At 50.9% G+C, this 15,859-nt stretch overlaps 1 protein-coding gene across 1 annotated transcript; it reads right to left on the reverse strand.

Annotated features, from left to right (window-relative positions):
• Positions 1-1,560: 1,560 nt before the first annotated feature.
• FEZF2 (FEZ family zinc finger 2) lies at positions 1,561-5,461 on the reverse strand. The gene is made up of 5 exons (XM_032149398.2): positions 5,190-5,461; positions 3,928-4,837; positions 3,441-3,575; positions 3,099-3,231; positions 1,561-2,220 (listed from the first exon to the last, which is right to left on the reverse strand). Exons 2-5 carry the CDS (start codon positions 4,777-4,779, stop codon positions 1,961-1,963), a joined length of 1,380 nt encoding a protein of 459 aa, XP_032005289.1. The 5' UTR covers positions 4,780-4,837; positions 5,190-5,461; the 3' UTR covers positions 1,561-1,960.
• Positions 5,462-15,859: the final 10,398 nt, after the last annotated feature.

Below are 15,859 nucleotides of genomic sequence, written 5' to 3' on the forward strand. Positions count from 1 at the left end.
CGACAATTCTCCTTCCCCGCGCAATGGGTCTGCGAATCGGGCGGCGGGCGGGGACAGAACCCTTGGCTGACCAGGACAGAACCTCCACCCTGCCCCAGAGCGTCTTTCTCCGAGCCCCAACCCCGAGATTCTTCCTCCACTGAAGCGTAGGCCTCCTAAAACCCCCGGAGTTCGAATTCCTGCTCTACCAAGCCTGGTGACCCCAGGCATGTCACGTAGTTCGTCTCTGCCTCTATTTCTCCGTCTGTAGAGTGGGAATAATCACGCCTAGCTCGAGGGTTGTAGTCACCGTTCGAGAGGATGTGTGTTAAGTTCCTGGCATAGAGCAAGCCCTCGGGAGATGACAGCGTTTTCGCTAGTGGAAACCACTGGCACGCTCAGCACTGAGCGCCTACTGTATACCAGGCGTTGGGCAAACCCGCACTCCAGTCACTTTCTGAGTTACTTGGGGGAGCGAGGGGGTGCCCTTTGAGTTAAACCTCTTTCCCTTCAAATAGTCGTCTCCCGCAGTGGAAATCCGCGTGGGGTCAGCTCCCAGCCACGCTCGCCCCCTCAATGGGGAGGTTGCGTGGAAGCGCACTCCCGGGCCCCGCGCCGCGCTTCCTCCTGGCGCTGAGGAACATTGTTCCAAAAGACGTGGGCTGAATCGCCGCGCGGATATTAAAAGTGTGTGTAGGGGGAGGCCCGGCGCGACGCGCCAGTAATCCGAGCTCTTGATTATCCAGATTCGGATCAAACGGGGCGGCGGCGGCCGGCCCCCTCCTGGGAATGATTAGATGATTAATGTAATGCTGTTTGAAGGGTCTCTGTTTTCTCTCTTAATTTGGGTCATTACTTAGAAAGCAAGCGTGAGATCATTTCATCAGCGTGCTCGGCAGCAGAGATAGCTATTCAGGAAATGGGCTAACGGAGCGGTAATCAGGACCCAGGAGGCGGCGGCGGCGGCAGGGAGCTCGGGGAGCCCGGGCGCGCCCTCCGGCGGCAGGGCTCACGGCACCGGGAGGCCAGCCCCAGACCGAGAGCGCAGGCCAGTGAGCCCCGAGGCTCTGGCTGGCCTGGGGGACCCTTACCCTCCAGTTCTCGCCGCCAAGGGAGATTGGGAGCGGTGGTTGCCCTCCTTAGGTCCCCCGGAGAAGTGGACGCGCCCAGAAGCTCTCCGGTGGGGTAGGGCGTAGATCGCTTACCCTCGCGGGGCGTGGCGCTTTGCTCAAGGACGCTCCCAAAAGCTGCTCCCCAACACCCAGTCGCTTTTAACCCTTTTCTTTGAATTTGCTTACCCAAATAAGGCAACACCCAGAATCCCAAGCGTCTGAACAGTCACCAAATAAAAACTTGGCACCTGCTGTAGGCCGACGTAAGGCCTGCTCGCCCTCACTCCTGGGGGCCTTAGCACACAAGAGCAGCAAGAACACCGGTTTGGCCTCAACCCTGGCCCCAGCGCCTCAAAATTGGTGCATTTAGGAAGGAAATGCTATAAACGCCTAATTCCTTCTCGTTCTTTGGGGTTGCTGGGCTGACCTCGCCGCGAGGGGAGAGGGGGAAAAAAACGCGCACTAATGATTCTGTTTATTGAGTTATATATGTATATATTCCGTGTTCGCTTGTACAGGAGGATTTACATTGCTGTATAAAGATGGCTAGGGGCGCCGCGCTCTTCTGGGGCGCTCACGGTGACAGGCTGGGATTAAAACTGGCTGCCCCAGAAGTAGCGGAGGCCTGGAATTAAATACGTTTCGGCGCACTGGATTTAAATAAGTTTCCTGAATATACAAAGGTGGGGGCCACGAGTTTGCTGCCAGTCATCGAGGAAACATTTAGCTTTCCAAAAATATGCTGGTTTCGATAAATAGATTTTAGCCTCTCTGCTATAGTTTTTTTCTTTTAATTTTAGAAATAAGTTTATATGTGTGATCTGTTTTCAGGTGGTGCAGGGAGGGAAGGGAGGGCAAGGCAGTAGCTCTCAGCTCTGGACTGTCCTAGTCAGGTCCTTTGCGGAGGGGGCAGCAGGGCCCACGCTGTCGTGGAGTTTGCGCACATGTTTCTTTAAGTCAAAGTTTCTGCAAAACCCTTTGCCGCAAGTGGCGCACGTGAAAGGCTTCTTGTCGTTGTGGGTGTGCATATGGAAGGTTAGGTTGTAGACCTGATGGAAGGCCTTGTTGCAGATGGTACATTTGTACTGCTTCTCGCCGCTGTGGGTCAGCTTGTGGTTCTTGTAGTTCCCTACAAGAGATCAAGAACAAAAAACGTGGGGGTATGGAGTAGAATGGTGGGGAGGAAGAGGCGGGTGTCCCAGGGGCAGCCCAGGTGCCTGCTCAAAAAAGGCGACGCTTGGCTAGGCGGGCGCGACCTCTTCGAGTGAAGAAGTTGTCAAACTTCGTAAGCGTCAAGCCGGGTGTTCTCCCGACAAGACCGAGACTGAGTCCCGCGGAGCCTCTCTGCGCTCCTGCTCTGCCCGCCACAGAGGCCGGTGCAGCATCCCTCCCGCCACGCTCCGCGGGCGGGGAAACTTTCGCGTAGCCCAGAGACGCACCGAGTCCTCCTCCTGGCTGATGCCTCGCTAGAAGAAATTCGCACGAACCCGGGCTTCATCCTTTTTTTTTTTTTTTCCCCTTCTCATTTTTAAAGTTACTTCTTTCTCGCACCCCAAATACCACCTGGAGATCCAAAAGTGCCTTGGAAAATCCGAGCCGGGGGCCAAGGATCGTACCGGTTTCCCCCCATCTTAGATTGTTCTCGGGAGGGTTATTTTGCCTCCAATATTTTTCATTTGAAAGGGAAGTCCCGGATACAAAAGGAACCTTTTTCTATAGGGCAATACCCTCTCCTTTTCCTACATCCTTTCCCTGTGTTCCCGTACTTCCTTCGACCTCTCGAATTCGGAGTCTCTCCGTGCACCCAGCCTGCATACAGCGTGGTCTACTAACCCCGCTAGGAGAGCTTCCCCCTACACCAGGCATAACCCGATTCTAAAGAAATGCTGCGCCCGCGCCTGCAGATTTCGCCTTCTCTCTCCAGATCCCTGTTTGCCTTCCTGCCAGCCAGCCGCGACCCGAGTCCTGAGGTGAGGTGGGAAGAGAAGGCCTCGCCTGGCACGTTACCTTTTTGGTGAAAGCCTTTGCCGCAAAATTCGCAGACGAAGGGCTTGTAGCCCGCGTGGATGCGGATATGTGTGTTGAGCGTGGAGCTGCGGTTGAACGCTTTGCCGCACTGGTTGCATTTATGTGGCTTTTCCTGAGGAAAGGGGCGAGTGCACAGTAAGGCCAAGACCCTGGCCAGGAGAGGCCACCTCGGGAACACCTGGAAGGGACACTCCCACCCCCCGCCCCCCACAACTCGACCCTAGATGGTAAGGGATAATCTTTGGCTATCCTATCCCCAGTGTTATCACTAAGATTCTGGGGGTTGCTCGCCGGCTGGGCCCGACCCCGGGGGCCACGTACCTGGGTGTGGATAATTTTGTGCCTGCAGAGCGTGCTGGCCTGGCGAAAGCCTTTGCCGCAGACTTTGCACACGAACGGTCTGGCTCCGGTGTGGACAGGCATGTGGCGGGTGAGATTATAGTGAGCGTTAAACACCTATGGAAAGACATGGGGGGCCTTGTGGTGCGTCTGTCCGAGGGCCTACAATCAGCCCCGGGGGGGGCCACAGCCTACCTCCCCCAACCAACACCCCCTTCAGAAACCAGAGCCTTTTTCAGTTTGTAAAGTGCTTCCCAAACTCCTGCTTACACCAATACTGTGTGGCCGCTGACTAAGGCATTCCCATTTTACAGAATAGGAAACTGAGGCCCAACTAGGCTCCCAATTTGGGTAGTCAACTACTGGGGAGCTCCTCAGCTTGAAAAAGGGGCGTTCCAGGCTGCCCCAAGGAAGCCGCAGCCGCCGGTCGCCCCTCCCGGCACCCCCCTCGCCGAACCCTGGGCCTCACCTTGCCGCACACCTCGCAGGTGAAGTTTTTGGGCTTGCCATCTGCAGAGCCCCCTGGCAGCTTGCTGTGGCCCTTGACGCCTCCGCGCTCGGCAGTCAGGGCTGAGTTCTCCTTCAGTACCTGCTCCAGCGGCGCAGGCAAGCGCTCCTTATGAGGATAGGGAGCCGGATGGGGGAACTTGTCCGCAGCCAGGCCGGCCAGCTTGGCGTTCTCCAGCAGAAAGAGCTTGGGGTGAGCAGCCAGGGCTGCGGGGGCCTGCGCATTGAGGAGGCCAGACGGGAAGAGGTGGCCGCTGAGGAGCTCAGACGGCGGGTACGCGGTCGAGTCCAGGTAGTTGAAGTAGTAGAGCGAGCCGCTGGCCGGCAGCCCCACAGCCTGGTTGATGACCTGCGGCTTGATGACCCTGCCCGCGGGCAGCGCAGACGGCGCCAGGCCCAGCTCGGCCTTGCAGCACACGCCACAGTTGGTTTTGCACAAGCCGCTGGCGCCGCACACTGGGGCCCCCCCGCCGCCGCCGCCACCGCCGCCGCCGCCGCCTCCGCCGCCGCCCGCCCGGAGGCTGCTTTTCCAGAGCTCCGAGTAACTGAGCAGTGTCTTTGACGGCACCTCGTAGCCTAGGGGCTGGAGGGGGATCATACAGGGCAGCGGCGAGCAGAGGTTGAGCAGTTTCTTGCCCTGGCTGCCGTCCGCCTCTAGCGCTCCAGGCCGGGGCTCAAAGGGCGCGCGGGGCTCCGACGTCTTGGCCATGATGCGCTCGATGGAAAAGGCCAGTGTCTTGGAAGTGGCCGGCGACGCTCCGGCGCGCGGGCAGGCCGGGGGCACCATGGTCTCCAGGGAAGCCGAGCTTGCCATGGCGCGCGGAGCTGAGCCGAGCCAGGCTGGGCCAGGGCGCAGCCTCTCTCCTCTAAGTCTGCATTCCGGAAAAGGCAGGGGGGAAAAACTGCAATTTAATAAGCACCTAGTCGGGCCCGGGTCATCCATTTGCATTCAAATGAACAGGGGCAAAACAAAGTGCACCCAAGGGTACCAAATTACCGCCCATTAACCCGGCGCGCAAAGAAACCCACCAGCCCCTGCCCTGGGACTTTGAAAGGGGGAAGAAGGGGGAGGGTTTACAAAAGAAAAGGGGGGGGCGGTGAGAAAAGAGTCTCAAATTAACCCCCCTGAGCCCTTCCCTGGACCCGGGCCTCTGCCACGCGTGCTGGGAGCTGGACAGTGAAGGGGCAAAGTTAAAGAGGACCGGAGAGCCACCTCGCATTTACCTCTTTCCCCCACCACCAAGGAGATGCGTTCCGAGCCATGCAGCGTGTCTCTTCTGTCACATTTTGATGGCAAACATCTTCCCCTCCGCGTGAGATCACTGTCTTTTACATTCAGCTGACATCACATGAAGTCACTTGAAGTGGAATGACATGGGCGGCGGCGCGGCTCCCGTAGCGGCCCCTGTGTTCCCCCGCGCCTGCCGGCCGCCGCCACCACCGCCCCTCAAACTTTAAAAGGAGGCAACTGGCGCCCGCGCTCCCCTCGGGAAAGTGCGAGCGGTTTGCGAATCGGGAAAGAGGGAAGAGACGGGAGGGGGAGGGGGAGGAATCGTGATGGTTTTGCCGGTGGAAGGAAAGGGGGGGGACCCAAACCCAAACCTAGGCAGAGTTCCGTGCGTGATTCACAACTTTGGAGGCCTGCAGGTTTGGGGGACGCGGGGAGGGCGGAGGGTCCCGGACGCGGCGCCCCCAAAGGGCCCCTGGGTGTCAGTCTAGTAGCCGAAGTATCCCTTAGCCCTCCGCAGCCGAGCTGGGCATCGTGCTAATAAACTGCCATTTACCCACGGAACCGGCGCCAGCCCCGAACACGCGCAAATGATAATTACCTCATTAGGATGTGGCGCATGGACGCGGGCGCCGCGTTTGGAGGGGGGAACTTGTTAATGGGGAAATATTAATTTATGCAAAAGCAATGAGCTCGCCTTGGCTGGCGTCGGAGGTCGGGAGAGAGCTCCCACTGCCTAAGGACGACCCCGAAGCGTCACGGAGAGCAAGGCCGCTCGTCGGGATCTCGAGGGCCTCGGCGCCGCGCAGGTGCGCCTCCAGCTTTATGGCCAGCTCTGGGTCTGAGGCTGGGGGAGACTAAACCGAGAGCTGGAAGACTTTCGGAGATCCTAATAGATCAGAATTGTTGATTTATGATCGGGTTTCTGAGGCAAAGCCGGGTTCTGCTTCTGGTTTAGGGCTGCGTGCAGGGAGGATTCGGAGGGCAGCTCTCCCAGCTGATGGGTACTTACTGTTTGTATAATTGAGAAGGTCCAATCTCCACCTGTTTAAGGAGCAGATTGAAACAGCAGAACCTCCCCTGGATCCTATTAAAACGTTTTTCCTCCTAAGGCCATTCAGTCGAACCAATTTTCCGAAGTGATTCATAGAGCTGAATTCTGCCAAGGCAGCTCTTTCACTTTTAGCCACTAAAGCACCGCGTGGAACCGGGTTTTGTGTTTTTCTAAAATAAAGAGAAGGATTATCAGAGAGGAGAGGGAGGGGGCCTGAAGGGGGGCGGGCAGAGACTTAGTGTGGCCAGAGGTACAAGCAGAGGGAAGAAAAGACCCTTTTCTAGACAGGCCCCAAGTAAGTTCGGAGGAATTCAGCGTTTTGTGCCTGGCGCACAAAAGCAGCGCGCTCCGCGCTTGGTTTGGAGGGGCTGAATTCATCTGTTTGCAGACCATTCCACCTGCGTATCACAACAAACTGCTCAAAGACGCTCCAGCACTTTCAACAGGCCGGGTGCTCTTGGCGACAACAAAAGTGGTCGAGGCTGAGGGTTCTTATGGAGGGGGGTGGTGGTGGCTAGCAAGAGAGCGAGCGAGAGAATTAGGTTTAGGAAAGGGGGAGGACGGGGTGCAGGGTTTTTTTGAAAAGTTTTGGCCGGTTTTGTTCGCAGGACAATTATATCTTGCTAGCCAGCTTTTGCAAGACCACGAGCTTTGTAGCCGCAACCACAGTTTAAGAGGATTACGGTGGGTATAATATGAGCAAACAGGGTTTGATAGTGAATTCCATCTCCAAAGACACACGATCATGTGAAGCCAGAGAAAGTGGTAGCAGAGGTAAACCCTCTGTTTCTTCACCCAGGAACAAGTCTTGAGGGGGCTGAGTATCCCTTCCTAGGCCCCTCCATGCTGGGAAACATCCCTAGAGAACGTTAAGGGACGGGGGAGAAAAGCTCTAGTTTTAACTTCAGGCAAGTCACCCCCTTTTCCCCTTCAATAAAAGTCTCTTTCCTTCTACCAACCCATCCAGTTGCGGCTTCTTTGAGGTGCAATTTTAGGTAGGATTTGGACATAGCAGGTAAGGAAAAGGAAAAGTGTACTTGGAAAGAAAAGAGAGGGAACAGAGAGAGGTCCCTGAGGGAAAGTGGCTTGGAGGTGGACTGCAATAGGCTAATGCTCCCACCCTGCCAAACTCTGAAACTGCCCCTAAATTCTGCAATCATAAGTCTGTTCCCGTAACATCACCCTCCCACCCCCTCCCCAAACTACCAGAATTCTAAGCCAAGAGGCTTGCTCATCTGGAGAAGAACATTTCCATATAGCCCATTTAATTTAGAAGATGTTCAGAGAGACAGAATTCCAGACCCAGGGTACCCCCATCCTATGTTAATGTGAACACAAGAGCACAGATTACTCCCTCCTCCCACCAAACATGAAACAAACCAACTCACCCCAACATTGAAACAATATCAATACACCTGCAGCATCTCAAGACCCGAATTTCTATCCCGACTCTCCTGTGGATCCCGTTTGCCACAAGTACTGCACCCCAACCCTTTTTCCAAATTGGGTAATTGTTGCTCTCCGCAGCAGCTCGAAAGATCTGCTGGTTTGAAAGCTCCATCAGGCTGAAAGGCTTCCAAGGGCTTCGCATGAACCTGCCTTGCCATTTCTATCGCTTTTTGTGGCTGCATAAGCCATCTCTCGCTCTCTCTCCAGCATCACAAAAGAGTGCTACCTCCACAGAAAGAAAACATTTGGGTAAAAACAAGTTGCCCCTAATGTGCCTCTCTTTCCAAATGTTGGGTGAATACACTGGCTTTTATGAAAGTATTTAATTAGCTTCCACAAACTTCTCCTTCCCTCGCCTGCAGATTATATTGAAGTGGAGGGTTGGAAACTATTTTACACCTTGCCACTCACATGTTAATTAATCTCTATCTAACCCTAATTGCAGTTTATTCAAGCACCGCTCAACAGCTCACCCACACAATAAACACTGATCCTACTTTTATACATATTACTTCACGTTAACACATTGAGTAATTAACTCCAGTACCAACTAATAGTGCAAACAAATATTTTCTGTAAACGAGATGATTTCAGGCAGAATAATAGAGGACTGGGGAAAGGTGGCGCTTGGTGGAGGGAGTGCTGAGATTTCCATTCGCTGTCCCCAAATCCTCCAAATTCATTCTTATATACAGCACCTCTTTTTTTGTTTGCTTTGAGGCTGAACTGCTTTCTTTTTTCTTTTTCTTTCTTTCTTTTATTTTTTAAGAGGGACAACTATAGAAATTAAAATCTCACAGTTTTAGGGAGTTGGTGGAAGGGTTCTGTGGGATTTGGGGTGACATTTTTTCCACCTACACATTTTCAGTAAAGGAAAATCCAAAATAACTCGACATGAAGGGCAACATGGGGCTCCAGGCCTAAGCAGATGTTTCAGGGATGTGGATTCATTTACGGAAAATAAAGTCATCTTATCCCTCCCTCCCCAAGAAGTCTGTCCCTCACAGCATGATTTTCCAGTAGAAGTGGGCTGAGGCTATGGTGACATTCTGGAAGTCCCAGTCTCTTTCCCAACCCAAACTGGTACACAAGCTCCACGTTGGAGGTGTTGGTACCTTCAGGTCAAGAGGAGGACCCAGCAAGCCGCCTGTCCGGGAAGCACGCGGTGGCGGCCCAAGCGAGGCCTACTAGGCCGCAGCACGCGCTCCGCTCTGGGGCAGGAGTCCTACGACGCCCTGTGTAATCCCCGGGCGCCCAGGCCCGTGGCCGTCCGATTCGCTCCATGCCGTGGGCTGCAGCCCGTCACGCACGGCCGCCGGGCCCGAATCTACCTTGGCGCCTTCCCCAGCCCGAGGCCTCAGCCCCAGGCCTATTTCACTCGGAGCGCCTCAGCCTAGAGCCGGACGCTTTGGCTTCTTCGCCATCTGGCTCTTGGTTGGGCCTCAAACTCCCGGCGGCGGTAGGGAAACACACGATCAGAGTCAGGCCTGAGGCCCCTCGGCGGCCTGTGTCCTTCCCACGCCGAAGAACAAGGCGCCAAGGCCGGGCGCGTCCGCGGCTCTGCGGGGCCTGACCCGGGCGGCGACCTCTGGGATCCGCGGCGGTGCGACGCCGCGCCCTGGCCAAGCAACCCGCACACCACTGATTGGCGATCCGGACCCAACCTCAAGGACTGGAGCGCAGTGTTTTAATTGAAATCGCAGGTTTAAGCACAGCTAGCGGCTGCCTATTGATTTCCACAGGAGCTTCTCTTATGGAAGCATATTAAATATGACTGGCGCGGCTAGAGCTGAGCCTCTGCTCCCTCCCCTTCCCTCTGGCCATTCTATGGTCACTAACCCGAAGCACTGTAATGATGACTTTTGTTTAAAAAACATATTTTTTTAAATGCCAGAAATCGCCCTCACTTTAGGACAAATTAGCAGATGCCTTCTTGCGGTGTAGACAACCTCAGAAGAAAATCCCTTTCTTGCCCAAAAAGCTCACACATTTGCACCACGGAAGAAAAAAGGCAAGCATTTCCACTCCAAAAAGTGTTCCAGTTTCAGCCCCTGTAGCATGCATATCTTGGTTCTGGATGATAAGGGGCACTATTATTTTAAAAACCGTTATTATTTTTTCGTCTGGTTGCAATACATAACACATCGCCCTATGTATGCCATCTCCCCAGGGAGCCGAGCAGCTTGGAAGGAGAAGGCTTGCTCGCGGCTCCCGAGTTTGGGGAAACACAGGCACTGGGGACCCCGCTCCTTCCTGACTTTTTTTTTGTTGGGGAGGGAGGAACCAACCCTGAAACAAACAAACTTTATGGTTTAAGGAATGTCTTTTCCTATTCCCTCCCTCCCTGCCTCCCTCCCTCCTTCTTCCCTCCAGCTCTTCTTCCTTCCTCCCTTCCTTTCTTTTCTTCCTTCTTTCCAAAGGAACATTTAGAATCTGATTTACTTGGTGCCGCGCTTAACCGCTGCTGAAAATAGATTAACTTCTGAAGAGAAATTCTTTTGCTATCCTCTCTTTTTTCCCCAGGAAGCATTTTATTGAAAACATTCGAACTGGCTTGCCCGTGGCGGGCTTGTCCAAAGCACAGGGGCCTCCGCCTTCGGTGCGCGTTGTTCTCAGGATTAGTGCTGTCAGGAGACAAAGAGCCCCAGATACCCGAGGCCAGGAGCGCCGGAGAGCTCCTAGGTTTCGGGTACCCTCGCGGAGCACGCGAGCGCAGTCCCAGGCCTTTAGGGACAGATGGGCCAGAGCCGTCTGCATCTGCCCGCATCCTTTGGGAGGCTGCGATGATCGCAGCCAGGGTGGCCGAGCGCCCGGCCCACTGCACCCGGCGGCTGTTTTGCAGCGCCCCTGGCATTCAGGGACTGGTTTGCAAATCTCAATGCACCACAGACTAGTTTTCACCCTGGAGCAGGAAAGGCGCCTATTAGCCAGGGGCAACCGGCTTTGCAGCCCTGGGCGGGGGCGTAGGGGGAGGGGCGGTGGTGCAAACCTATCGTGATTTCCAGGATCCTCCCAACTCCCTCCGCGATCACATCAGAGGACATTCGCTGACTCTTCGGAAATCTGGGCAGCGTATACACTTCTAGGCCAGAAGAACTCTCCTAAAAGAGCAGATCTGCAGTCTATCCGTGCAAGCTTAGTACTCTCCTCTCTGCCCTGGATGCATCTATATTCACAAACATATATATGCATATCATATATATGTATATTGTTTATATGTACGTATGTATGTATATACTTGTATACTATCGACAACCCATCGCTAGAAATGCTATTTAATTAGGAATCTGATCCAATACCCGCGTGCAGCAATTTGCCAGCAGACGTGTCATTTTGTAAGGCGCAGTGAGGGAAGGAAGTCGTCTCGCCTACCTGGGTTTTCCACTTGCTACGCGATTTTGGTGTGCAACCCAAAGGAAATAATCGTTTATAGAGAGCGATGATGATATATTTTTATATATGATATAACACACACATCCGTGTATGCATATTTGAAATTAAAAGGCGTTTTGGTGACTGACTGGCCCTGCGTAGTTGAGAGATGTCGGTTTCCGACTCCCTGGGAAGACGGCTTAGGATCCTCCGCGTTATTTAACTTGGCAGCTGGTTAAACTCCGCGGTGGAGCCTGCCCAAAGGTATTAGCGTTACGTGCTGAGAGCAGGAGTTAAGCCGGCAGGGAAAAGGGACCGGAAGGGGTACAGGGGTGAGGGAAACCGATTTCAGACTTCCCCCAACTTCTGTAAGTTTGCCAGGCAATGTAGGTCTGAGTTGGACGGTGCATTGAATAAGAACCGGAAGGGTTGTGATCGCTTTGCAAGCGAATCTCTCAGTTCTGTTTTGTTTGTTTGTTTTGTTTGGCTTTGATAAGAACTTCTCGTGTGTACCGGCAAACGGAAAAGTTCTCTCTTGCCCGCATCTCTGGAGCTCTCAGTCGAATCCCATCTTTTCTTTACCTGGGTAAAGATCCCTGATGCTCCACCCCGGGAATTTATAGTCTGACTTAGGTGAAGACAAAATGAGAACTCTAAAATACTGCGAAGAGAACATCAATCAATCAAAAAGGAATCAATCTCTTCTTTCTGCTTCCATCGCTGCCTTCATCACACACACAGACTCTCCCTCTTCGGGGATGAATCTAGGGTAGCAATTTCAGTAGATGATTACTTATTACTGAGGGCCTATTGTATGCCACAGCACTAAGTTTAATACCCACCCTAGTCAGTCCTCAACATCGTCCTGGGAATCCAGTGTATATAATAGATATCTCCATCATACAAATGCAAAAATTGAGGCTCTTGGAGGCTGGGTAGCACGTCAAAGCTCATGTAACTGGTAAGAGGTTTTCAGAGCTGTACTCCTAAGCACCATGCTACAAACCCAAAACTAAACAACTGGCTTGTGCTGCCGGTGGAATGGAAATGGGGACAAACACTTCGGAAAACTGCATGGCGGTATCTACTATGGTTGCATGTTTGCATTACTTATGACCCAGCAACACCACTCCTAAGTATATACCAAACAGAAATGAGTACCCGTGTTCACCAAAAGACATGTACTAGAATGTTTACAGCAGCACTCTTTGTAATAGCCCTCAATTGGAAATTGACTGAATAACCATCAAGACTGGAACCCATAAATAGTGGTATATTCACAAAATTAAATACTATACATCAATAAGAATCAACAAACTACTGCTACACTCAGCGTCATGAATGAGTCTCAAAAATAATGTTGAGCAAAAGCAGCCAAATCCAAATACTTGGTTCTGCACGATTCCATTCAAAATAGGCAACATTTGGGGACAGAAGAGAGGGGCTTCTGGGGTACTGAGAAAGGTCTGTTTCCCGATCTGGGTTCTGGTTTGTGAATGTTCATCAAGCTATGTACACTTTATTTGTATACTTTTCTAACTATCTGTTAAATACACTTTTTATATTTTTATATACATATTATGATATCTATATACCTGTTAAATCAGTGAATCACTATGAGTTAGGTTGACTTGCTCCCATTCCTCAATTCCTCAGAGAGACACTACTCCTCACCTGCCTCTTGAGTTATGTTCTTTTAATTTCTTTCTCTGGACAAGACAACGACATCAATTATTTGGCCTCTCATCTAGACTTTTAAAAACAAGCTGCATCCAAACTTCTAACACAGTTGTCTTTGGAGCCAGGCAGTTAATCCAGCTTCTCAGGGAACCTGCAATAAGCTCAAGAATGTTTAATCAAGGGAGCTCATTTGCAGCATTCTTCTCACCCACAGCCTCAGCAGAAGGGTGGCAGTTGTGAACTTGAACCTGTACCCCTTGCCCTTGGGTTCTAAGTGAATGACTTCAGGCTAGAGACTACCTCAAACTTTCCAGAGACATTATCTGGCAGGCTGCCTTTGGAGGTGGAGGATCTGGTTGAGGTCAGGAGGACAGGGTCTGAGATGTTTGTAGGAACTGGCATTAATAGAAAGCCTTGGCAAGTCCTTAGAGCTCAACTCACTGGGTCTTGGCCCTAGACAAGACCAGGGGAGAAAAGACAAAATCTTGGCTCCTTGGCAAGTGACCCAGTTAGCAGAACTAGCAATTTTTCTCTGGGAGAGAGTGGGGAAGTTTATTTTAGCAAGAAAAAGCCTTGGGACACAGAAACCAAACCAAATGCTTGACAATCCCTTTGTGCAAACCCATGGTGAATCCTGCCAGGGACACAGGTTACAAATCCGACTTCGGCACTTCAAGAAAGATACCAAGAACCTACAGCTAAAGCAATTAAGGTGGGGGCAAGGAAAAGGTAAGAGCTGGTGCTCCAATTCACATAAATTAAAAAGATAATTCTTGTCCCGAAACATTGAGAGGAGATAGGACCTAAGGCAATATAATTCATTCATTAGTTAGCCATCTTGAGCCTTTAGCTATCTTGAGCCTTTCTGTACTGGGCACCATCTAGATGCCATATATACAGTACTTCCTGAGATAGACACAGTCCCTGCCCTCATGGAACTTACATTCCATCATTCAACCAATAGGCATGCATAAGTAAGTGTCCTATGTAAACCACTGTGTGCTGTTATTGGAGTATTGGAGAATGAATGATGGGCATGGCGGGGTGATATAAGACTGTCAAAAAGGGTGGAGTTTAAAAAAAGTACAAGCAACCAGAAATAAACTCAAAGAATTCCCTGGCAGTTAGGTTAACAAATTTTAAAAACTTCTCACTCCAGCAGAAGTTACAGGCTAAAATCACAAATAATGAGTTTCTGCAGGCATTTCCATGATGTGTGGGTAGATTCACCCTTTGGCAGCTCATTGCTTGGTGCTTTTTCTAGAGACAGATTTCTGGCCTGGGTGGAACTTGGGTCTCCTTGGAGCAGGGCATTTCTGAAAACGTTATGACACAACATAAAACTCCTTCCTGGGCTTTGTGGGGCTAAGTGTCTTTGAGGCAGTGTGGCTTCTGCAATCAGATCAAGATAGAAGCCTGGCTTGTCAGTTCTGTGTGTCCACAGGCAAGTTACTAAACCTCTCTGCAAGGCTGAGTTGCCCATCTTTGGCAGGAGAGAAATACCTGCTTCATCATAGGTAAGGACTAAAAGAAAATGCACAGAAGGATCTCAGCACTGGTGGCTGGCCAATAGAAAGCAGAGTATTCACTATTGTGGTTATAATAACTATTTTGATAACAATGGTTGTTCAGGCTGACTAGAGGTGGAGAGGAAAGAAGAGGGCAAAAAAAATTCTTCCTTCTTCTGTTCTTTACTTCTTTTATTTGATTTTGTGAATAAGGTGGGTTTTTTTCTGATTTAAAAAATAATTGATGGAGAAATTTTGGGAAAAGTAGAGAATTACAAAGAAGAAAAATTAAAATTGCACAAATCCTACCACCCAGAAACCGCAGACAAGTCTTTGGTGTATATTCTTTCTATGCATTTACAAGATGACATCATATGATACATACTGCTTTATAATCTGCTTTTCCATTTAATATAGCATGAATATTTTCCCATGCTTTAAATATGCTACTAAGACATTATTTTAATGTCTCTGTAGTACTTCACTATATGTCTTTCACGTGAGTTAGTCCTTTGTCATTGGATATTTAAGATGTTTACAATTTTTTTGCACGAGTTCTATCAGGAACATTCTCACACATGAATTTTGTGCATAGCTAATCCTGTAGGACAAATTCCCAGAAGCAGAATTACTATGGTAAAAGATATGCACATTTTTAAAGCTTTAGATACCAACTGACAAACTGCCCTTCAGAAAGGGGATACATATTTAGCCCCACTCCAGTCAGCACGACATGACAATTCCTTGTTCCCAGTACCTTCACAAATACTATGTATAATTATTTTAAAAATCCTTACCATTGCTTGAGCCCAGGAGGTGGAGGTTGCAGTGAGCAAAGATTGCGCCACTGCAATCCAGCCTGGGTGTCAGAGGAGACCCTGTCTAAAAAACAAAACAAAACAAAAGGCTGGGCTCAGTGGCTTACACCTGTAATCCCAGCACTTTGGGAGGCCGAGGTGGGCAGATCACCTGAGGTCTGGAGTTTGAGACCAGCCTGGCCAACATGGTGAAACCTACTAAAAATACAACTGGTGAAACTACTAAAAACACAAAAAATTAGCTGGGCATGGTGGCGGGGGCCTGTAATCCCACTTACTCAGGAGGCTGAGACAGAAAAATCGCTTGAACCCAGGAGGTGGAGGTTGCAGTGAACCAAGATCACACCACTGCACTCCAGCCTGGGTAACAGAGCGAGACTCTGTCAAAAAAAAAAAAAAAAAAAAAATCCTTACCAATTTGATAGACTCCAAATGGTATCTTATTGCTGTTTCTGCCCAGGGCAGACTTGGGTGCCAAATTACAGAGAAGTTAGAATGTAGAAAGAACGGTGCAGACCTAGGTAATAGAAAAGAGGAAGACCTGTGGGTAAAGACATCCAGAGAGAGAAGCATCCAGAGAAAAAGGAGACCAGTGTCACATCCCTTTTGGCATGCAGATGTTTCCAGATTGCTTTAGGCTTTGAACATTTTCTTGAGAATCCTTCTCACTTCCCTGCTCTTGAGAACCCCTTAGTCAGAAAATGGGCTGCTAACCCTCTACCCACCCTTCCTTCCTTCCTTCCTTCCTTCCTTTTTCTTTCTTTTCTTTTCTTTTTATTTTCTTT

This window comes from Hylobates moloch, unplaced genomic scaffold, assembly GCF_009828535.3.
Source record: "Hylobates moloch isolate HMO894 unplaced genomic scaffold, HMol_V3 SCAFFOLD_4, whole genome shotgun sequence".
Taxonomy (NCBI): domain Eukaryota; kingdom Metazoa; phylum Chordata; class Mammalia; order Primates; family Hylobatidae; genus Hylobates; species Hylobates moloch.

Coding starts and splice junctions, on each gene's coding strand:
- FEZF2 (XM_032149398.2), bottom strand. CDS start 4,779: ATGGCAAGCTCGGCTTCCCTGGAGACCATGGTGCCCCCGGCCTGCCCG. Junction 3,576..3,927: donor CCTGCGAGGTGTGCGGCAAG/GTGAGGCCCAGG, acceptor GTCTTTCCATAG/GTGTTTAACGCTCACTATAA. Junction 2,221..3,098: donor CAAAGGCTTTCACCAAAAAG/GTAACGTGCCAG, acceptor GATCTCTTGTAG/GGAACTACAAGAACCACAAG.